This window comes from Sprattus sprattus (assembly GCF_963457725.1).
Source record: "Sprattus sprattus genome assembly, chromosome: 1".
NCBI lineage: Eukaryota > Metazoa > Chordata > Actinopteri > Clupeiformes > Clupeidae > Sprattus > Sprattus sprattus.
In genome coordinates this window covers 51709158-51734407 of record NC_137920.1, presented here as the reverse complement: position 1 = coordinate 51734407, position 25250 = coordinate 51709158, and the positions used below count along the sequence as shown (strand labels likewise).

Below are 25250 nucleotides of genomic sequence, written 5' to 3'. Positions count from 1 at the left end.
ATCACTAACCCAACATTTACTTTGTGGCCACACAGTCGTTCTGGTCTTTCCCAACAACAGAATGTGTCGTTGAATAAAAAAAATAAAAAATAAGGTATAACTACTGTAGGCAAAGTAAACTCTCATGGGGAATATGTCAGTCATCACTAAGGTATTCCTGACTCGAAGACACTGTAATGTCCACATTAAAGCCTACTGTCTGTGTTTTAGTGCCTGTCTAAGCTGTATGTTAAATGGCTATCTGTGCTCTTCTGCCTAATCCTGAATGTACATGTCTCACACACAAAAAGAAAGCATGACACAAAAAAATGAAGAATGCAATTATTACAATGTAAATATGTACTAATATATACAAAGAGGCTATTTTTTTGCATGCTTTTGTACATTTAGACATAATCAAAGACAATAAAAGATATCAAAATGATGGACATTTTGCCTTTTTGTGAAATCATTTGTTTAATTTGTACAACTCTCATAAGCACTAGTCATGTGGACAGTACTATGAGATCTCATTTGAACCGATCATGTATACGACCACATGTATGGACAGCTATAACCAATCAAACACTACCCAGCCCAAAGACATATCGGAATGAATGGCCATATATACACCAGTTGTGTGCTATAGGGTCCAATCCCAACGGACGACCTTTCTTCCACCCACAGCAACAAAACCAAAAAAAAATTCCATGAAAATCTGGTGTTTATTTGAAGGGTAGAAAACAGGACATAATAAATACAAGAGGACCGTGTTGATGAATGTCTATGTTGTTCACATAGTGCAAGAGGACAGGATCAGACTCCCAGACAACCCATGCAGTATACTGAGATACTACAGTCTCATGTCAATTATTACAAGAGAGTCTGCTGAACATGGAAATGTAATAATTCATGGGACATTTTACGTGGTACAATGCCAAGTCTACTGGCATGTAATGCCAGTTTGTGAAAACATCTGACCCCAATGCGCATAATCTACTCCTGTGTTCTCAGTGCAGTCAGATTTAAGCGTCGGCAGTCATTCCTGTGAAGATAAAGATTTAGAATCACCATGGAAGCCTTGACGATGGGAATAAACACCTTAGGGATGGTATGAGACGGCATTCATGGAAGTGGGCGCTCACCTTCACTGTTATCGGAGCTGGTTCTTTGGTGGCTATGTCTGCCATAGGCACAGTTCTTTCCTGTGACTCACTGCCATTTACCTTTGCATTACACAGAAAGGAAATGTCTTCAGCATTAAATGGAATTGTTACGACAAACTGTTCCTATGTGTATGTTTCAATTCTGGAACTGTTAATACAGAATTCTAAAGAACAAACACTACTACAGAATTAATAGTTGTTAAGAGAACAAAATGTTTATGTTGCCCATTAATTTATGTGAATGGTGGCCACAGTGGAATTCCCAAGAAAGGAGAATCGGTTAGCACATGGTTTCTCTCCTCCGCTGGCAAACAAAAGAATGGAACTGCCTTTCTCATTTTCCTCTCGAAGAGCCAGGCTGCGTGGGAGGGCTGCAGGTTAAGATCTGCCCTCACTTTAGTTTTTTTCCTCTCTCCCTCCCTATCTCTATCTCTCTTTTGAAAAGACAAGTTCTGTCAGCAGCACACACTACACTGTGTTGCCAGGGTAACTTAACAGCAGGGATATGTGCACGCAGATGCAGTTTCCAAAGAACTGGTGGTATAAGACTTCACGAGCAGGGAGCGCACCCACAGGAGTGACACTCTCTGTCAAGAACAAGCTGCATCTCTGGAACTAATACTATCTACACAGACTGTAATGTTTTATTATTATTAATAATAATAATAATTGTTCATTATCATTATTATCATCATTATTATTATTATTGTTATTATTAATAATAATAATAATAATAATAGTAATAGCCAACATTTTAGGACATTACTTAATAAATAGCTAAATAGAGTTATGACACTTTCACCAGTGTCATTTGAGAAAGGTGTCTGCATTGTGCCGAACCACTGCATAGACCTGCTTCTTTGAACCTAGAGAGAACTGTGTGTGCTAAAATAAATCCTTCTAACTGAACGGCTCCTAGAACCAATGTGTCTGTGCTGCCATCTTGTGATCCTATGCAGCGAAGCTCGCTTTACCTTCCTGTCCTCACATGTAGGATTCTGCTCATGAGTGCAGGGGACACCGCAGGCTAATACCTGTTCACGCATAGGTAGGTAAGCTAGAATTTGAGAACCATGTTTTAAATGCCTTATGAATATTTCATACACAATATATAACATCATTATATTATAGTATAACATTGCTGATGCATGTGGAATGGATTGGAATTGAAACTGTATTTGTTTCCCACTTAGAGAGCCAGGACTATGTGCAAACACAGGACATCATTATATAATAGGATTGGAAACGTATAAATACTTGGAAACCAATCCTCCTGTTAAATCTATTTAATGAGCGCTAAATAACACTCTAAGGGCTTTGAGCATTTCTGTGAACTTCTACCGAGCATCCTTAACTGACCTTCACATGGAAGAGAAAACAATAATATTTGCATAAATGATCAGGAGGCCCTTAGACTCTTAACACCCACACTCTGAGCCGTGTCTATTTAGGATTATTTCCTGGGCCCTCTTTCTGCAGGATATACTTACTACATATAACAATCCACACTTATAAACGTCTCTCTGCTTTTTGGGTGAAGATGCCACTAGTCTCATTTCATATTTACCTCATCTTCTGTGACTGTTGATTTGAATTTCAAGTTGTGGTAGAAATGTCTCTTGGGCAATACATACAAAAGCACGAGGTCACATACAACAGTTGCCTGCAAAGGAAACAAACCGGTTGTTGACTGTTCAATTAATTAACGTATCTACAGTTATGAGCATCCTGCAATCCTTATATGGAAGTCTCACCACTCCAAAGATCCCTACTCCTGACCCGATTGTGGTCAATGTTGGAATGATATCAAATTTTCTTGCCTGATAAACACAAAAGGGTTATGAGAGGAAGGTTTGGTCATTTGAATATCTATTTATTTTTCTTCAGTACAGATGAATTTTCTTACCAGTCCACGAACAATGACGTTGAAGCGTATACCAAACACTTTCATTAGTGTTCTTTCCTCAACTTTGTCTTTGTCCATGTAATATTTAGCATGCCTGCCATTATAGAATAAAAGAACATCAGAACGTACTCTCCTTTAGATAATCTCTTCATAATTAGACATTTGATTTTGTTAAAATTTAGATTCTGCCAAGGATGTTGATTCTTCTGAAGCAACATGTTGATTGGTTGAAATTGTTTATGACTCGTTCCAAGCTCCCATTTTAGTCTAAAACAAAAATTGTGCGTACACACTCAAGTTTCACGGAATCATGGATTGTTAATACTCTGATAATGGTTAATTTATGCTGACTAAAGGATTAAGGTTATTGATGTTGTTTGTATGTAAACAATCAACAAGCCTCTACAAGTTATTATGAAGGCATGGTTAAAAAGATAATTTCCTATGTTCTACTGTTGTTTTGCATTCGACGTTTCGAGTTTCTACCAGGAAACTGTTTCTATTTAGGTGTGTATTTCCATACTGTATAGCATTTCTCAAGTATCACGAGAAAGAAACAAAGAAAGCAATGGTTATGTTGTTGATTCTGTGGTGAGATTTGTTTGCCTAAATATGCATATGTGCCATTCTGTCCCAGAGGCTCATTTGTACATAGTACCTGAAGTTATAGCCCACAGAAGCCCTGGCCTTGTCCGTCTCACTTGCGCTACCATAGAGACCATGGAAGTAGTACTTTGGTTTGCAGTGTTTCAGGTTGTAATCCAGATTACAGACCCATTCAATTTGGATGCCGATTGCCCCACCCTATAGAAATGAGAAAGCGATCAAGTTAATGACCATATTGATCGCCTTCCACGCCAACCAACTGACTGAATCATCTATATATTGAACCGTGAGTGAACAGTACATAATCTATACAAAAATGATCTACACAAAAATAATCTACCAATGATTCATAACTCTGAACCCAATTGGTAACAGTTCTAAAGACCAAATAGCAGAGAACAGCCAGTATGGTAAGGAAATTGTCTGCAAGGACAACCTACCACTCTTGCTATGTTCAAGAAGTCGAAGCCAGACAGCTTCACTATATCTCCCAGCCTAAAGATGGGGCATAGAGGGTCGTTCGTCGGATGGTAGAGACATTTTTTGATGTAGTTATTATCCACACCTTCAACCAGATTGCTCCTGAAATGAGAGAGTAAGATAATGAGTTTTTGACCACTGATTTTTATATATAAAACCAAACAGCATACAGTGTGTTTGTGTTTGGGTTAGGGTTAGGGGGGTGGGCGGGGTTGTGGTTTGTACTCCATGGCTGAAAGGCCCTAAAGCAGGGGTTTTCAAAGTGGGTGCCGCGACGCATGCTCAGGGGTGCCGCGGAATGGCCCAAGGCTTGATCATTTAATGACATTTAAAAAAAATATATATCAATTTCAAAATTCATTTTATTGTAATTATATCAATTAAAAAATGTATTTGCAGCACAAACAACAACAGGCTAAAGTTTACAGTTGATTCAGGGCGTAACATCAACAACAGCTCTCTCGTTGACTTCGTTCGTTATTCCGTATTGAAAGAGGAAATAGGTTGTCTTCTTCTCCCGATGCTTGTGGCCTTTGCCAGCTGATGGCTAATGTGAGATATGTGAATGAGGACAAATTTACAGAGAACTTTATTTTGCAAAGAACTGGACAACCATGCTAAACTTAATGGGACACATGTGCCCGTCTTTGACTGCAGAGTTTGTTAATGCCAGGAGGGATTGTGGACAGTGCAGCACCTGAGGCAAAGGCTGTCAGTTGAACAGGACCTCCGTGTTGCACTGTCCACAATCCCTCCTACACCTGAGGCAAAGGCTGTCAGTTGAACAGGACCTCTGTGTTTCACTGTCAACAATCCCTCCTCGCATTAACAAACTCTGCAGTCAGAGACAGGCACATGTGTTCCATTAAGTTGATAAGTTGTCTGTGGAGACGAGAATAACTATATTTTTGTGAACTTTATATTGAAGGTTTGTTCCTGCTATGTTTTGTTACTGCCAGCTAATTTCTCGATTATCAATACGTATTTTGGCTGTGATATAGTTGTGAGAGGGACAGACTTTGTCTGTTCATATTCTGTTTACTATTTTTTCAAAAGTTCTATTAAATGAGTTTAATTAAAGAGAGTAGTTAATTTGAATATAACAAGAATGAGATAAACCTCACCTTCTCAATGTAATGCCTTTAATAAAAGCAGTTATAGCCTATTCAACATATCACTAGGTTAAATCAAATGGCATAAAGTACAAATATGACATAAATGGGTGCCGTGGATGGAGAGAGATATGTTTAGAGGTGCCGTGAGCCAGAAAAGTTTGGGAACCACTGCCCTAAAGACACGAGGATTTGATTAAAGTTACTCGTTCTTGTCCCTGTCCCTGTCCTCAGTCAATCCAGTGGATTTATAAGGTCAGGATGTTGTCCTTCACAGTCTCTGGTGCCCTGCAGCCATACCCCAGCCATCTGCTCTTAGACCCGCTCCACAGCACAAACATGTTTATCCGCAAGTGACATTGACCATAAATGGCTGCCAGACATGGGGGGATTTTACATACTTAATTTCATCTGTTCCCGACATTTGATTTAGTCATGTTTGATTTAGCCGCGTTCATTTTATCTTCCATGTGGTGCTTATGAAGATAAGTCCACAGCGGATGCTTTGATCATGCTTGCCTTGAAAAATTGGAGTCCAAACATGAATGGCCTAGTTTCAGGTCAGCATGTAATAAAAGAGCATGATTGGCACAAAGGGGAAATCAATATATTTTTTATTATGTTCCTGCTGTATTTAACTGTTGTAAATATAGTTTTTGACCCTGCCAGAGTTATTGCAATCTATTAACTGGCCGCTCTTTGATCTTCACAGTGAGATGTCTTCTAAACCAATACCCCTGTATTAATTGCGACTTCTGTATGGACATCAGAGTCACTTACCTGACAACATCGAACTGAGGAAAGGTGACAGAGTTTTTGATGAAGAGGGTATAGTTCTCAGCTGACATCAACAGTGCGGGACTTGATGGAAAACAGAGAGAACAAAGGAACTGACATGAGATCAGTCCCTCTACATGCACTCTAGAACAGATATAATGGCAATAAGAGTTATGGAAGAGTTTCCATAGTCTACAGGCTCAGCAAGGAGACACAAACCTTCCCATAAGCTAAACTTAATGTGGAATACACTGTCATCTGTTTATACTTTAAATGGGTGTGCTCACAATGGAGCGCTGGATAGCAACGCTGTAATGGCTAATAAGATAAACAGTCATTCTTCTGCTCTGTGCAGACCTGTCAGCAATGTCTTTATCTCTTAGACTGCTATCTCAGATGCATCTCTACACCTGCATATGGTTTAAGTTGACAAAGTAAAGTTAATGATGTTCAACCTCATTTGCAAAGTTTAGACACTAATAAATTGTAGTATATATGAGCTTGTATACTCTGGAATTTTGCTGTCGTCTTCTACAGGACACCAGGCAAACACCTCACAGGTTGATGTTGCATTGACACACTTCCCTGTCATATGCCCTGAGAAAGAGAGAGAGAGAGAGAGAGAAAGAGAGAGAAAGACAGCAAGCAAAGCAACATTGAGTAACCAGTGAGAGAAATGAGGGTGAACTGTACAAAGTGAATGCCTGGGCCCTAATTAAGCAACAGTTACATCCACTAGCAAAAGCAGCTCACTGAGTCTGTTCCAAGGTCAGCCACTCGTAAGGATGCAGTCTGTGATTCGGTTGTTGATATTTGAGCTCAACAGCCCATCACAATATTACCCCCTCCCTTCCGTGCTCCTGTGCTGACTGGCTGGGATTGTTTGTGACTCGGTCGGAGCAAACAAACTATTTTTGTTCCCATTTTTCAGTGCAAACACTAGGAGCACGGACTGCACCTTCCTGAGCAAGTAAGGCTAGGTGCCATCCGAATCAGATAGGAGCTGACTCTGGATCAGTTCTGGTGCTGGATCCTGCCTAGGTCAGATGTATGGAGTTAGAATAGTTTCAAAATTCACAAGTAAATGTCATTCAATTCTCAAATGTATTTCCTGATTCACATATAAATGTAACGTGGTTTAAATTTGAACGTTACCACATTTGTGCAGTGTCTTGTTATGTGGACTACTACATCATAATAAACATATTTTGTAAATGCATGTTTGTTAGTCTGTAATTAAATTTAACAGCATTAACATTTCTGAACACTTAAAATGTATGTGAATCAGAAAATACATTTGCAAACCGCATTACATTTGTTTGTGATTTGGAAACTATTCAAACTCCATGCAGTTGAGCTCTCACACACACTCCTTACATGTGAGTAAATGTCTGTGAGAGTAATGACACGTTTATGGCAGTGCAACCCCCATTATCAGTGAAGTTACTGAACTCAAATTAGATCCCAGGGGCTCAACAAAACAGCATGCAGCTCCATGCTTCAGCTCTACTGAATGGCCTTAAAAGGGAAAAACACAGCAGAGGGGTGAGAATTGTTCCTCAGACATCATTAAGTAGCAGAAGTAGCACAATCCAATCCAAAGTCTGTTTTTTCTTTTTTTGTTAAATAGTACACCAAATTCCCAAAGTGTCCATGGAATGCCTTAAAACATAACAGTGTTAGAGAACTGTACACACATCCTTGAGTGATACTGGAAAGAAGGAATGGTCAAAGATAACCACTTAAAGTAATCGGCAGTGTTTTCATCTGCCATTATCAGTATCGTGCTTTGCAGCTGTCTGTGCTCTGAGCAAGAAGGAAAATCCATGTAGTTAGATCAGGGGTCTAGGGGTCGCGGGCCAATTCCGGCCCCCCAAGTGATTTCATCTGTCCTGCAGGTTCCTCGGAAAAATTATAATAATAATAATTTTTAAAAAAAAGTTCCATTGATGGCCACCCCAACGCATTTGCAACGGTTTCGTGCTTCTATAACTATACGCCTTTCATATCATTTCGCAAGAAGTCATTTAACGTAATGGAAACTGAACTGAAGTCAGCAAGTAATGCGTTGCAAAGCAGCACCTGGAACTTTAAAGATCTATCTTTGCGGAAGTCACGAAATGGCAAAATTATTTAAAATAGGTGTTTTGGAGGAATGTCTTCTTTTGTTATAAATCTGGCCCCCCAATGACCAGACTGGACGCTCATCGGCCCCCGGGTAATTTGAGTTTGAGACTCCTGAGTTAGATCATTTTTTGTGTTCCTCAGAGAGGGTTATCAGGTCAAATTAAATGTGATGAGAGTGGCTGACATAACCTCCAGTGACTGTAGCTGTCAACATTCACTCATTTTCAGTCTCCCTCTATGTCTTAGAAGACCATGAAGGCTGTGGTGCAGATACCTCAGGTGAGTCCATCCCTGACACTAGTACAGACCATACACTGACAGCCACTGACACATATAGCACTTCTGTTCCTTTTGTGCCCCAACTGGTAGAGTAAGATGCTATATTACTGATAAAATATGTACATTATCTGTGTGGTAAGTCACGATGGAGAAAGGCTAAATGAATATGACCTTTTATCCTCACACACACTTCAAAACAACAAAAGGAAATGGGGTGTCTCAGTATTTACTAATAAGGGCAATACAATAGCCAATATGTGTCAATATAAGCCGGTCATGAGGCATTTAACCCACTTATGGCTCGAAAGCGGCCTAAAATTGCCTCATGTAACTTACGAAAAAATTTAAGCCGCTTATATTTGCTGATGTCTGCTCCGATCAAGAGAGGGCGACTACGCCGGTCGGTAAGCCGCTTGAGCAAGTCCGATGTAACACGTAGCTAGTGGTGACAGGTAATCCGCTTTGCGGGAGTGTAACTCGCTAATTTGTCATAAAGAATGTAAGCAATTTCAACAGGTTTCGGTAAGTTAAGCCGCTATAGGAAGACATCTTGTCAGCGATGTTAGCAAGCTTGTTATAACACGCTTGGACATTGATGCCTATTTGTAATGTAATTGTCATAGCTATGTTGGCTAGCTTGCCAACAACTTTCCTAACAGTCAAATATCAAGCAAGTGCAACACAGGACAATCTAGTCTCGCGCTCTCACGGGAGAAAGTGGGAGAAACCCCCTTTGCGCATGCCCAAGGCAAGGTAAGCGGACTAAACTTCGGTCCATGTAACAGCTTAATAACAAGAGCCGCTTCCCTTAGAATTTTTCACACCTTCTCGCAAAAACGATTCCGTCAGAGCAGGTTACAAAAAACACACATGTAAACTACCCTAATGAGGCGTACACGAGCACATCTCTACTTGCGCACTTCAAACACTGACTTTCAGGGCATAGGGCATAATGACGAAACCAGCTGAATTCAGGGCATTGAAAGTACCCGGATTGCACCCTGCAAACGGTTAAAGAATGCAGTGTGAAACAATAGACACATCTCGGCATAAACGGGTGCCACCTTGGCTACGTAGCCTATGTAACTTTTCAGTTTGGAAAGTTAGCTGACTGACGCCATGCAAATCACTTCAATCATTGCTGTTATTGTCAAATTTAAGCGAGAAAATGCCAAAAATGTACATAAACATACAAAACACGGCTTTCAGCAGAGTTTGGTCCGCCATCTTTGTTTAAAATTTCCGGTTGGCCGGAGGGAGCTGGCGCACAGATGTATGGGTAAATGACTGGCAGAGTTCGTTCCATCACTTCCGCCAAGTGGTTAACGTATGTATTTCATTTCAGCGACAAAACACACTACAGATGTAGGTGCGTATGGCGCACTTGGCCTGTATTGCAGTGTAATTCATAAAGTACTCGATTTGAGACACAGTCAGCTCTGAACCCACCTCCTGCCACTCTTCCTTTCGACTTCAACTCACGCACCTTTTATTTTTACTCTGAATGCTTATCCTGTTGGCTGAGGCCTACTCTCTTGCTGAGGCAAACCACCTGTTGTTGTACTGATATTCATCAGTGCATACCGTTCTTCTTTCAAGGACATGTTCTGAGATCACTGCTGTAACTTCTGTAGCGATGGGATGAGAAAATAACGCCTCTTGAAATCATGAAACATGTTTTTATACTGACATAAAGGCTGGCTGCGCCCCTTTTTTGGAGTTTGTTCATGATATTTGGTGGTGACACTCTCCCTCTTTTGCAAAAGATAAAGTGCTGAAATTCTGATTGCTGGTCTCCGTCTCATTAATATTAACAACTTGATTAATTAATGAATTTATCTAACCCTGCCCGCTATATTTATGTGCAGCTCTCCTGCCTCATGTGATTTTTTGTTTTGCCCGTAGCTTAAGAATGTAACTTCTGTGTTTCAAGGCTTTTACAAATTATAATCTTCTGTGTTTTCTTGTTTTGGACAATCGATCTTTTGTGCTTTTGAATTCTGCTTTCTTTGTGTTGCCCCAGTTATTTCCCTGTTCCCTTGGCTTTGGCTCTTTGAATAAACTACATCCTTTGTGCAGTGGCGGTCCATGCATTTCACGAGGCCTTCAGCGATGTCCTACACAACAGTTAAACTGAGTGGCTCTCGAGCCATATATTTATACAGAAAGGCAGTATAAGTGAGCATTGCATCACCTTAACATAGTCGAGTACAACAGACTTTATTAATATTTCCGGAGCATTTAAAATCAATACACCCGTATTAACAATTAAGAGTAGTAAACTCTCAGTTATATGATCACTTGGATACTGTCACAACTTAAAAATAAAAGGCGATTTTCAGGGATTAGTCCACAAAGTTATATTAAGTCCACCAAAAGTAGCCTATGTGAGCTTTAACAAGTTTGTCCACTAAACATCGCATTGTCCCACCTGCAATCCTATAGACACTACGCTAGGTATTAGCATCAATTAATTCACGTTAATGTTTTTGTATGAGCCTGACATTTGCTCTGCAGATAGATAACAGGTTCCCTAACAGAAAGTCTGAAGCTTGAAGTTCTTTTCAAACCTTTACTTGGGAAGCACTGTAAATCTGAGTAGATACTGAGTAGATCAACTGAGTTGATATAATGCAGGCTGCGAGGCTTGCGTAAAAGCTTACGTAAAAAATGGCGCAAATCTAGAAAAAGGGGTCGACGCACGCAAGACGTGAAAAGTTGCGTAAGGGGCTTGCGTGGCCTCTTGTGCTTGCGCTTACGCTTACGTCTCTGAGCATAAATCAGCCTTAATTCACCACCACCATTCGCCAACTAAAATGAGCACTTCCTGAGGCACTGCCTCAAGGGGCCAGCATGCTTCTAAAGGGATCATGAATTGATAGGTGCTTACGCGTTGCGTTGGGGGTGTTGCCAAGCAATTCACACCCAGAACAATAGGCTTGCGTGAAATGGCGCAAGTCTAGAAAAAGGAGCCGACGCACGCAAGACGTGAAAAGTCGCGCAAGGGGCTTGCGCGGCCTCCTGCGCTTGCGCTTGCGCTTACGCTTACGCCTCTGCGCATAAACCAAGCTTCAGTCTGCCGCACTAGTGCGTATCCAATCAAAGTACGTGTACATTTCACGTTCAACGTGATGCCTGCTAGCTGGCCCCAATGTCGCCAACTCGAATTCTGATTGGTTATCACAACTGTCTGTTTCAGTTCATTCAATTTAAATTAACTGAAACAGCCAGTTGTGATAACCAATCTGATGTACAGGCGCCTTCACTGTTAATTCTAAAGGCCTCGGGGAAGATTTCTTGGAGCCTGGCAACACATGATAGCTGAAATATGATTGGATGAAAGCTCTAACATAAATAAACAACGCTGGAAGCTATGAAATGAAGGAAATGGACTATGGGGAATAATTTAATACATATTAATGAAAAGAAAATATTAAAATTAAATGTATTTTATTACATTTATTTTCTGATGATGTTTAGGCCAGCAGAGAAGGCCTTGCTGGCCCTGACGGACCACCACTGCCTTTGTGTCACCTGAAGTCACCATGACACTAAGAATGAGTTTGGGGGAAATTTCACTGTAATAACTGTATACACTGTAAATGACTGCTTGCCATGAATTAATTTGTCAGCATTCTAATACATATATGTATGGTCTTCATATATACTAGTTGCTACAAGCATGTTTCTTATCTTGCATACACTGTGTAGCTGTGTGCACTTATGTAAGACATAGTCCTCTGGCATGTGAGATCTGGGGCCGTATTCACAAAGCCTTTTATCTTACCACTAGGAGTGCTCCTAACTCGCGCTAAAACCTTTTACGTAGGAGTAATTTCTTAAAAGTGATTCACAACGGCTCTGAGACCTACTCATACTAAGGATAATACCAACTCCTAAGCTTAAGATAAAAACTCCGTTGCTATGGATGACGTCGCTTCTCATGCACGAGTTTAGAAGGGGTGAGGACGGTGATTGGTTGTTGACAGGCTCTCTCATTAAAAACTCATTCGTGACGTCTCTCTAACAATCCCACTATATCGACTGAAAATAAGAGAATAACCTAGGCTTCAAATTAAGTCATATTAAATAGTTATGGACAGTGCAGTTAGCAGAATGCACACGCATGATGACAAGTTTGTGCATCCAACGGGAATGACACTTAGCACGTTAAGAGAAATATAAAGCGATCAATATAAAATATGGCAATTGCATGTAATCAATGCAGTAATAATTAAAGCACCCAGCAAACTGTTAGGATATTATATTTCCAGCCCTTGACCACTTCAAATATCAGCACATACGGCCCTTCAAGCCCTCCAATCTTAATTGATCAAAGCGAAACGAACGTGAACCGTAGCCTAGGCGAAAGCCTACTGGTCCCAGGACCAATAGCCACTGTCACCCCAGCGGCATCCAGCTGGTAAGTTCTCAAAAACCTGCGACCGCTCTCCGTTGAAATGCACGAGTCATCGGTACATCCAGGCCACGGTGGACGAATTATTGTAATGTGTGTCCCGTCACTGGACATTCCTGCGATCGCCATGGAATTTACTTTGATCTTGTGTAATTAGCGATTGTCCAAAGGCAACTGGATAAACTGTTGGATGATGTGGGGTCTACAGTGCGTTGATAGTTTGATGAATTAAACGGCTGACTGATGATTCCCAGTGTCGTCATTTGCGTTTTCCCGAAGCCAAATAGGTTATCTTTATGTTTCCAAACATTTTACTTCGGGACACATCGTTGTTTAAAGGCGTCATTGCATCCCGCGCTAATTCTACGACAATATTAATACCTTCACGGTTTAAGCAATGTCTTTTATCAATTCCAAGTCGGCTGCAGCCATCTTACGATATTTTGTGAATAGGTCTTAGTGATTTAGGAGTCCTCATGAGGAGTTTTAAGCTGTCCTAGACTTAGGTGCTACTTTTAGGGATAAAATATTTTGTGAATTGCTCTTAGTAAAAAAAATTAGGAGTCCTACATTTAAGACTGACACGCCCATTATTTTTAGGAGTTTCTCCTAAATTCGCCACTTATGAGCTACTTTTAGCCCTAAGATTCTTTGTGAATACGGCCCCTGGTTGCTATTAACTGGAGAGGCTGTTGATTTTATCAAGGCTTGGAGTGTTTATTTGTGCAATGCATATTTTGTTAGCATGTCATTTAAGTCAATTTACTTTACTATTTACTCATGATATTATCTTTACTATTTACTCAGGAAAACCTCACTGCAAAACAAGTTGAACAAGTTGAAGACACAAGGGCCACCATCTCAGCAGTATGTTTGTCTTGCAATGTGTCTTGTCAAAAGGCCAACTATTAGATTTTTTCTCAACTGATGTATGAGCCAGAAGGAGACACCACTACTACTTGGGGGGAGGGGTGTGTGTGCAAATTCTCACTATATTTTTCCGAAAGCTGTGTACTTGGACTTGGAACTGGTCGTTTTGTGATTTAACAGCCTAAGTAGACTTTTTATTTGAAAAAAAAATGTCCTAAAAAGTTTTTTTTTTTTTTTAGTTAAACCACCCATAAGGGCTTCCAAAAAAAGGACCTAATATCACGATGACTTATTAAAATATGATATTTGATGGTTGGAACATGCAAAAATTGGATCTACTATAGCTGATACATTTCAAGATGCCCACTAAATATCCAACACATCTCAAATTGTCTGAGGCATTTTGTAGTTATACACAGGGAAAAACGTTAAATTCCTTTTGCTATTGGTTGGGGACTTCCGACACCTCTCATTTCTAGTTTTCTCAATTTACACCTCATCAGAGGGGCAAATATTTGTAGCATGTAGCTTATATATGGAGAGCTTTCAGGTAATAATAATAATAATAATTTATTTATCATACATCAGTTGAGAAAAAATCTAATAGTTGGCACTCTTCATTCAGAAGAATCTTTATATAAAATGCTTGGAAAACCCAAATTTTCTTTAGACACAGTGTCATGTACCACAGTTGCATGCAGCCAGTGGCCTGCGTGGCTTTTGAGATAATGCATAATCGTGTTCCTGTCAGTGTACCCATGATGGACCCACACATAAAACTATTAAGTGACCTGGTGAAAGTGGCAAAGACAAGGCTGTTGTAATGACACAAAGCTGGTGATGTGGTGACTGGAGAAGCATAGTGAGACACTAACAGTGTGTGAGAGAGAGGTGTGATCACAAAAGTGATGGTTACTGCAAAAAAGTGTTTTGCGTATGACTGCGGGGTTGTACCACTTCCTGTACGTCTGAATCCCACTTCACAGTCTTTGTCCGAGCTGCATCGATGCTTGCCATCTTGAAGCTGAAAGACAGAATCGTGCCATGTTGGGATTATACTTTTGTTAGGGTTTGTCTTACAATTTAGACACAACGTAATATTGATCTGGTTCCAAAAGGCTTCCTTGAAATGTGCATAGGCTTTCAACACTTGACGACTGAGGAATGAAGCTTGGCACGATGATGACATGACGAATAGTAGGCCTACAGCAGGGCCCCCTTATCAGCTGTTCCGTATCCGTGGTTTTAGTTATCTGCAGTTGACTGCGGCCTGAAAACACTGACTTTGAATTTCAAAAATGACATTTTAAATTCTGCAGAACTCTGAGTAGCCTTTCTGCCCGGTCGTGTTTAACACATAACTCATGTCTTGAAGCACATCTTTCTGCCCGGTCGTGTTTAGCACATATCTCGTGTCTGGAAGCACATTGGATTCTAATGTAGCATATGTCTGCCCTCCATCCCTGTTGCATTCCTTCCTCGTTTCCTTCACGTTTTTATCAAATGAGGGCTTTGACCAGTGGCGGTCCGTGCATTTCACGACTAGGCCTTCAGCGATGTCCTACATGACAGTTAAATTGAGTGGCTCTCGAGCCATATATTTATACAGAAAGGCAGTATAAGTGAGCATTGCATCACCTTAACAGTACAACAAACTTTATTAATATTTCCGGAGCATTTAAAATCAATACACCCCTATTAACAATTAAGAGTAGTAAACTCTCAGTTATATGATCACTTGGATACTGTCACAACTTAAAAATAAAAGGCGATTCTCAGGGATTAGTCCACAAAGTTATATTAAGTCCACCAAAAGTAGCCTATGTGAGCTTTAACAAGTTTGTCCACTAAACATCGCATTGTCCCACCTGCAAAGCAGTTACATTAAACTGACCTGATCCTCACGATATCCAGTTTTTCTTTTTTTTCTTGAAAGGTCCGTCTTGAAAATGAAGTGTACAGGCCACTGTCTCTTCCCTGGAGTCTAGCGCTCTGTTCCGATATCCATACCCTCCGTACCTACCATCCTTAGTTTGAGTATGTAGGGTGTTCCGATTTTGATCGCGGAGAAAAGAAGTATACCCAAAGGACCCGTATGTGTACTCATAACGGACAAAACGCTGAGTGTGGAACCAGGGTACACTTTCCATTCTCAACGGCCACCATCTTGTCTACGTAGTTGAAGAGACGGAGCCAGGCAGAGCTTTTCGTTTTATTTCGAAATCAATGGCGGACATAATGGCTACAGTGGCTACGATAGCAGAGTCAGTAGACCACAAGGCTACAGACCGTAAATGTCAATATCAGCAGTAATTAAACAACTGTACTGATATTAAATGTACTACTAACATGCCATTCTCAAATTAAAGCCAGTGACATGAGTATTTTGGTGGTTTTTAACGATGTATACCGACAGTTAGCATACCTAGCTAGCCTAGCTTGGTATCATTACCATTGGTTCTGAATGGCAGTTATGCTAAGCAGCTGGCTATCCCCCCACCCGGGACTGTAGTTAATTTCCAGTAAGTGCACCACGGAGTATTAGACTCACCTGCTGAGAATCTGCGTACCTAGTAAGTGTGTACTGTGTACTGCGTATAAGTATACTCATGGAGGTATGGAAACGGAACATAGCATTGGACATTGGGCCTCATTCTGGACAGCAGTTGGGATGACTTTCAGAAGGATTTCAGAAGGAACTCCACTTCGGTGGATTTAGGAAAACATTTGCCATTCTCGATAGTTTTTTCTTCTGTGCTTTCTTCTGAACTGCAGACGACTTTCAGAACGCGAAATAGCAGTCGTAACTCTGCCGGAATCTTCTCAAATGCGATTCCACGGGCCATCTTGTGGTTATTTGAGGAATCGCGTTGAGGAATGACATTTGAAAAAACTCCATATTACAGTAAAGGCGAGACATGGCAGGTGAATAGGGTAAAAATTTAAATACAAGGGATCACCATGAAACTGTACCAGTTGATTACATACATCATTATAAGAAAAAAATGTATTACAAGTTTTAGAGTTTTGCATATTTAATGATGCTAATTAGGCTGGATCTCATTAAATATGCACGTTTTTGCATATATTTCCGGTACATGAATCTTAAACTGTGATAAAGCCAGGACCAAAATTCTTTTTTTATTTTGTTTATATATCAAATGACAAAAAATCCTCTGATGGATTTTAGGATATCTGCTTTTATGACCTGGGAAATCAAAATATACTATCCATGGCCTTAAAAACCCTATTTTCGCCATGATTTCTCAATTCAATTCAATTCAATTCAATTCAATCAATTCAAAGTACTTTATTTTTCCGTTAGGAACTTCAGATGTGGAGGAGGTGTGTGTCCATACCCGACAATACATAAAACAAACACACACGCACACACAGATACACACAAGCACACACACACACACATACACACACTCACACACACACACACTCCTTTCTCTGGCCAGGAACAATTTATAAATAAATCCGTCTGTAGATGTCTTCATAACAATGCTATGTGTGAAACTGGGAAGTGTGGTGTACCTAGGTTCTACATAGGCTGAGAAATGTGTACCTAAAAATGAAAAAACCCTTATTTTGAGAAAACCGCATTTAAAGACAACACGTGACGCACTGAGCGAATCACGTTAGCAGGAAAGCGCCATCAGCCAATGAATCCCTTCAGAAAGTCAGGATTGGTTGCTGAAAAGAAAGGAAATGCCCATATTTGGATTACACAGCCTTCTTATCGAGGCTCAGAGCTTTAAAATCATAGCAGACATGACAGATGTCGTGTAAAAAGACGAAACGCTGAACGCGGTTCAAGGGAGAATTCTTGGTTAATTTAGGAGAAAATGGATGCCGCGGCTGAACTAAATGCAGTGAAACAGACACATAAATGTGTAATTTTGACGTTTCCTTTATGGTAGTATGAAAGATAACAAGTTAAAGAGGCAAACTAGCCCAAAATCTCAAATTTGACCAGGGCATGAAAAAATTGATATTTCACCTGCCGTGTCTCGTCTAAAAGGGTTAACGGTTGAATTTGTGAGAACCCGTTGGTGATTGCGTTCACGTCAACTCTACAGACATCCTCGGATTAAAATAATTATGATAATAATAAATCCGAGAATATTTGTATCATTAACAATTACGTTTCATATTTATAGTCATAATTCTACAAGGTAGTATTTATTGTTACACTAGGTAACACATTTTCACATTTTCAAGCGTGCGGGAATGCAGCGGAAGCGTTTCTCTTACGTTGTTTTTTCGAAGTCGTGTAAGAAACATTTCTGAAGAATTACAGAAAAAGGTCGAGAATGAGGCCCAATGGGCCCAAAAACAACGCAAGAGAAACGCTTCCGCGTCATTCCCGCACGCTTGAAAATGTGTTCATAAGCAGCCAAAGTCTTCTCAGCTGGGTTCCTTCCGATTAGGTTCTTAGATTGATGCGCGTTCTCGTGAAAGTGGATTTGCATACATACACGCCCTGCCAGCTCCTTATTAGGAGACGCAATTTTAGAAACGTGTGCTGTCGCAATCTCCCGAATCCACCTCGTAACAGGTGTTCATTAATAAGGTGGAGATATTTTATAACGTTGAACGTCCGAAGTCCGTAAAACACATTTAATTAGTCACTTTTTTTTTTTTTTTAATCAAAAAATAGTCACCATAGGTGTGAAGACCGGTCCCGAGTAGGAGTATAAATTACAGTCAGTCCTGTCATTCGAAATGGCCACCATAGGGGTGAAGACTGGCCACGAGTAGTAGTATAAAATGCAATAAATTCATGCCTTAGTTCTTAGAGATTAGGTTTAGTGTTTATTTATTTATTCACTTACATTTGCAGTGTTCATGTAATTCACATTCAGTCACTTAGCAGACGCGGCCTTTATCCAAAGTGACGTACAAGTGAGAGAACAGTCAAGCTACGAGCCATATAGACCTAGTGTAACAATAAATACTACCTCGTAGAATTATGACTATAAATGTGAAACGTAATTGTTAATGATACAAATATTCTCGTATTTATTATTATCATAATTATTTTAATCCGAGGATGTCTGTAGAGTTGACGTGAACGCAATCACCAACGGGTTCTCACAAATTCAACTGTTAACCCTTTTACTGTTATACGGAGTTTTTTCAAATGTCATTCCTCAACGCGATTCCTCAAATAACCACAAGATGGCCCATAATATCGCATTTGAGAAGATTCCGGCAAAGTTACGACTGCTATTTCGCGTTCTGAAAGTCGTCTGAAGTTCAGAAGAAAGCACAGAAGAAAAAACTATGGAGAATGCAAATGTTTTCCTAAATGTTGCCGAAGTGGAGTTCCTTCTGAAATCCTTCTGAAAGTCTTCCCAACTGCTGTCGAGAATGAGGCCCATTGTTCTCATTTTCATCCCATTTCTCCAGAAATCCTCACAGTGAAGGAGGGGGCCTAGAAGGGGCCTTGCAACTGATTTGTGAAGGGGGCTGGGAGAGACTGAATAGGAGACAAACACACCAAGTGAAAGTGTTTACATACCTCTGGGCACTTGTCTTGTTTCTGCCCCGGGGTGATTATGTAATTAGTCATCACCACGAACGATGCATCCCCCTTGGAAGAAGGACATGCAAGCAAGGTCAGAGTATTCCATACAAAAAGGGTTGCTGTGATTATAATATTTCAAACCTTTTGTTTTAAAATCCCTCTTGACAGCTGTGCACACTGTGTCCTCAGTCGCTGTTTAAGAGTCAGACTAAATAGGCTTTCATGTGGTGGTGCAGACCATAGATCTCTGTAACCGCTGGTCACGTCTCGTGGCATCAGAAAGGGACTCACTTCCCTCACTGTATTTGGCGACAAGTTACCGCACGTCTCAAGTTATTACTCTTTGCATGCGAAAGTCAAACCGCCCTTAGTCAACATGAACTCTTGCATGTGTGTTGTTATGATAGTGTGAAATAGGCTACATATCTCTGCTTCCTTGAATGATTACTGTCTTTGCCTGGTTGTAACTGGATATTTCCACCCTGTAAACAAACGGCAGAGCTCACTCTCACGGTAGATCTTCAGATTGGCAAAACACAGTCAGCATAGGTTACAGCATAGCACGGGATGTGTGATGTTTACACATGTAGGCCTACATATGATCTCAGGTTTTGGACAAATTCAAGACAATTTTTTGAAGACTTGAAGGTTTATTTTTGTCACATAAATCCTCTGTTGCCATGCTACCCTTGACACACAGTGTCACAGCACAGTGTTTTGACAACATTAGTGTTATCCATACTAAGTCAGAGACAAATCTACTGGACATAGATATAACAACGCTCCTAAATTCTTTTGCATCTGTGTTACCAAAACTAATCCTCAGGTAAACACACCTGGGGACACCTTTGTTTAGAGATAAATTATTAGACATCAGCAGGTGATCTCAGATTAGAAACCAGTAACATAGACAGAGCACATTTCTGCAGTCTTCTTGTTTCTCTGTCAGATTTGTTAATCAAAACCAAAAGGCCGTTACTTAACGGTTCGGATGCTTAAAATCAGTAAATGCATGGAAATCAATGCTTTTGTGACCAAAACACACACCTGTGCAGGAAAGACGTAGTCTGCCACGTCCCACAACCGCATTTGTCCACCCACAGTCGTAAAGCCCACGCCCTTCATCTTGGTGAAGACAGAACCAATAGCATTGTCTTCAATCTGGTAGCCTTTCTCATAGATGAAAACCCACCTGAGAGAGAAACAGAGCAAACATATCCCTTGCAGTTATGGGGCCAATGAAACTGAATTTGTGGACATTTTCCTATCTGAGTCTACAGGCCAGTCACCTCTAGCATTTCCTGTTTTGGTTTAAAGATACTTTGCGGGGGTCATGTCTTGCATAAGGTTTCTATCTGTGTATGTGTGTGGGGGGGGGGGGGCATATTTCTCAATACGTTTCTTTGGTCTCAAATAAGATCTGAATTGTGACTTTATGATAATTCTTAAAATAATCACACCTAAGGAGATTAGTTGTTCATCATGTGGGAACAATTTGAACTGCAATGTTGTAAAAACAGTGTTCATTTGTTAATTGATCAGATATGTTTAAAAGGTATTACGCACTGAGGCAATGCACAATACAATACAGTAAAATAATAAAGTTGGACCATAAAGGAGTCTGTACACATCCTGCTGTACACTGTGTTACAGTTGTGTATGTTATATGTTCACATAAAATCCCATTCCACAGAATCCTTTATTGAATGACAAAACTGTAACCTGAAAGGTCACTGAAATACGATAAAAAGACATTTGTTACTGTGAGAGATATGAGGTAACACTGTGTATGACGATATATACAAATCTACAAGCAGTTAATCTGAAGACCCGTGTGTCTGCATACCTGAACAACCTAAAACTTAACACCTGTTCTTAAACTCAAAAGCCAAACAAGCTTGTTAGGGTGGACAGATTTGGCCAGGTTTGTAAGTGTTTTGTTTTTTTAATTACTACTTAGCAACCTGAACCAAGTTATTCAGAAGCAGAGTTTTGCAACAACAAGTGTTGAGACATCAGGGTGTGGAAAGCTATTTCATTACAGATACAGATAAACTTGACAATAGCCTACTCTGCTTTCTCATATATATATTGGGGTGTGGACCGTGGAATATAACTAACTGTAGGTCTAAGTGAAAATGTAACATGAGTTGTCTTTGCTGTCAATCATATAACATCTCTACGTACTCTAACTGATATGTTCCTAAACCGTCAGGAGAGCAGACGTTAAACTCAATGGATTGAAGACAAATATAAAGTGGAAGGAGCTCTTCCCCTGGGACAGTAGTGACATCACTTCAGCCTAGTTTGACTTTTTTGTGCATCATGATTGGGACAAGAATGCTAAGTCTTGAAGATTGTTGCTGTGTTATTGTTTATTCAGTGGTGTCCAGAATTGATGAATATGGGTATTCATCAATTCTGGACACCACTGAATAAACAATAGCACAGCAACAATCTTCAAGACTTAGCATTCTGATGATTGACAGCAAAGACAACTCATGTTACATTTTCACTTAGACCTACAGTTCCCAAATCTGAACAACCTACATATTGTACAACTGCATGATGTGTTTGTGACATTCTTTGTGGAAGAAAATTCAGTGATTAAAAGAAAATGTCCCCTAACATAAACACTTTGCATCTCTTAAATGCAATTCTACCATATTTGAAGGAAAGAACATAAATACCCTAGTATACCCTAATGTCCACTATATCATAGATTCAGAAACTGCACCCTGCCCCTTCATTCCTGGTAATTTAAGATTGTCACTAGGAAGGTCATAAACCCAAAAAAACTACACTGTCAAGACTGAACTAGTCACTTCATGTTAAAGGCACCTAGTGCAACATTAGGGCATCAAAATGGAAATATTCTCGATAAGACAATCTTTATGATATTGACATTTACTTCACCACATTGGCACATTTGCATCATTATTTGATACTCTGGGCGTTAAAAAGAGCGCTAAAACTAGCCGCAAGAGCGTAGCCCTTTATTTATTGGTGCCACCAATAAATAAAGCAGGATTCCAGTCAATGGAAAAATGTCCTCTCCCAACCGGCGATTGTTGTTGTTTACAATTTCCTATCAGTTCTCACCACACAACGATGTCTGATCTTTGCTCCTTGAATGTCGATATGTAATAGTATGGAGTTTTTGAAACGTACTACGTGTAAAAAAGACTAGAAATTGAATGTTTATTTTTCGAGTCTCAAGCCTATAAAGTTGCACTGGGTGCCTTTAAATTCAATCACCAGAAAATAATTTTTCATTATCAGTTTTTAAATGGATGAGGCAAAGAGCGCTCTGTCAGTGTTTTTCATGGGTTCTCTTTTCTCATCAGAGCCTTAGAGGGTTTTGAGTGATCTCTTTGATGTCTGAGGAGGATGTGTGCCTAATTAATTGAAAATCCCCCTGAGCTGACCTTATATCCATTTAAGTTATGCTCTTCCGATTTGATGGGGTTCAAAAGAGAGATTTCTCATCATGGCTATAACCCTTTACAGCTCTTAGATTGCTTTGGACAGGCTCAAATCAAATCCAGTTTGATGTCCATCACAATGGGATGGGATGTGTGCTGATAAGTTAGGACTACTGTGGGGGAGAAAGAAGTGCGAGGGTTGACGCAATGTCTCATCTGTTCACAGAGAGACAGACTTCAAAAAAGACTTGTCAGTCATGATGGCACATCAGTGACATTTTCAAAAAACTATAGTTCTGAGTGAAACTGCTAAGATAAAGAGAATATCAAAAAAGTGGCACGGAGAGTTGATGATGACATATCAGGTACATATCAGATATGGCCTTTTATCTATCACTACATACAGGCTTTCCTGTGTGCCTGCATCCTCATTGGTTTGATTATAATCATGAAGAGGATGTGCTTACTAACTAATAACCTCTTAGTCAGTATTACTATGTAAAAATCAGTTTTTCTGTACTGTATGTACAAAAACAATGATGAAGTAGCTCGAGCTTCCCCAAGCTCAACACTGAAACCTGTTTTGTGTGCATAAATAACATTAACCAAAAGAGAAGTAAACAGTTGTTAAATGGTTTAAATGTACATTCAAATATGATAATAAACTAGGGGAAAAAAGGCACTGCAAGCTTTTCTTTGGGAAAACAACTACTGCATATGATCAATTCTAATTCATCTAATCTAATCTAATTAATAAGTCATTAGCTGGTATAAGTTTATTATCGGTCATTATTATCAGTGGCCATTGAAAGAGGAGGAAGTTACAATTACTGTTACGTCATATACAGTTAGTGGCAGTTAGTCATGAAAAAATGCTTAGCCAAATACTAATTTAGAAATCATGCTTTGCAGCAAACTGTTTCCCTGAAGGTTTTCAGACTCAATTACTGCTTGCACTAACACTCACACAAACAAAAGCTGAAATGAACAGACAAAAACCCCTAATGTGCAAGCACTTTTTCATCACTGTTTCATAGATCAGAATACAATTTTTTTCCCAATGCAATTGTAAGCACTACGCTCTGTAAGTAAAAATGAAAAAAAAAATAATGATAATTCACGAGAACTTCATGAATCATATATGGTATGATGTCATGGTAAAATGGCCATTTGTGGTGTTAACTTGCTAACCCTCTTGTGGGAAGAGAGCACTCCCATCTCCTTGGCTTGTCTACTTTCTGTTGCCCTTAAAGACATAGCTTTACTCTCTTCAGTGACCCCCTTCACTTCTCCAGAATTGTATCTCCCTCATCTTTCCCAACAACGCCTGCCTGCCTGCATTCCACACCAAGCCATGCAGACGTCCTTTATGTTCCTTTCAATAACACTTCTTCTGTCTGACAACCAGATGCCTCTGATATTATTAATTATTATTCAAACACACTTCTTCTGTCTGACAACCAGATGCTTCCTCTTCACAATGTTGAGAAGTCCATCCATAAAGTATGATGAGCTCAGACCCACCTTAACCAACACTGGATTCCAGCAAATACAAGAGTACAAATGACTTGTGGTAACCTGTCAGTGGTTCACAAGCAGGCATTTGTACTTTGTAGTTAATTATTAAAGACATGTTTGTGTGGCTTCTACTGTCCAGATATCCTCTTTCTGCATGCAAGATTTTTTTACCTCAAATTCTAACAGGTTTAAAAAAAAAAAAAAAAAAAGAGACAGAAAAAAAAACAGTCTTACCCAATGATGTAAGCCAGGACCCCGAGCTGGATGAGGCGGCACACGATCCCCACCCTCTTGCTTCTCACCAGTACCTGCCGGGGAGTCTCATACTCACAAAAGAAGTCTGTGAAGACGCCGGTGATGGCATCCTTCATTTTTGAGCGCTAGGAAGGAGTGGGGATAATCCTCTCTGAGTTGCTCCAGGAGCCACTGTCACACTTATATACATAGAGACACGTGAGCACAACACACATACACACACACACACACACACACACACACACACAACCAAGACTTCCTTTGTCTGACTGTTCTCCAGATGGATTTCTACAGCTCCTAACTTGCAGACCCAACTTTCTTATGACTCACAGCTCAGATGTTACGGACTACTGTGTCGACACTACTTCACTTCCCTCTCTCTTTCTCTCTCTCTCTCTCTCTCTCTCTCTCTCTCCCTCCCCTATCTTGTGCATGATCTGTCTGACGTCTCTATCTCTGCCTTAACTTGCACACTTTCGTTCCCTTGCATCCTCCTCCTAGCCCTCAAAGACTCAGAGAACGCAAGTGAACAGGAAGTGATGGATAAGACAAACAATAAAAAAAAAGATCAGCCACTTTATATGCTCACTAAATCCAAAAGCAAATTTGTTCTCCCATTTACCTGTGCCCTCGTATCACTATCTGTCATAATTCTCTCTCTCTCTTTCTCTTTCACACATTCACACACTTTTTCTCAAACTCTCTCTCCGCCTTTATCAACCGACACAAGATTCCTCTGTCACTGTCTTCCTGCCTTACTTATAGAGATAGGCAGCATAAGGACACAGTGGACATGC

At 40.1% G+C, this 25250-nt stretch overlaps 1 protein-coding gene across 1 annotated transcript; it reads right to left on the bottom strand.

Annotated features, from left to right (window-relative positions):
* Positions 1-961: 961 nt before the first annotated feature.
* Positions 962-24569, bottom strand: p2rx1 (purinergic receptor P2X, ligand-gated ion channel, 1; the record flags this gene model as incomplete). The annotated part of the gene is made up of 14 exons (XM_080836078.1): positions 962-1024; positions 1125-1205; positions 2713-2808; positions 2900-2965; positions 3052-3145; positions 3710-3855; positions 4098-4239; positions 6030-6110; positions 6536-6623; positions 7479-7544; positions 14674-14743; positions 19250-19321; positions 20303-20447; positions 24433-24569. 14 exons carry the CDS (start codon positions 24567-24569, stop codon positions 1019-1021), a joined length of 1290 nt encoding a protein of 429 aa, XP_080692204.1. The 3' UTR covers positions 962-1018.
* Positions 24570-25250: the final 681 nt, after the last annotated feature.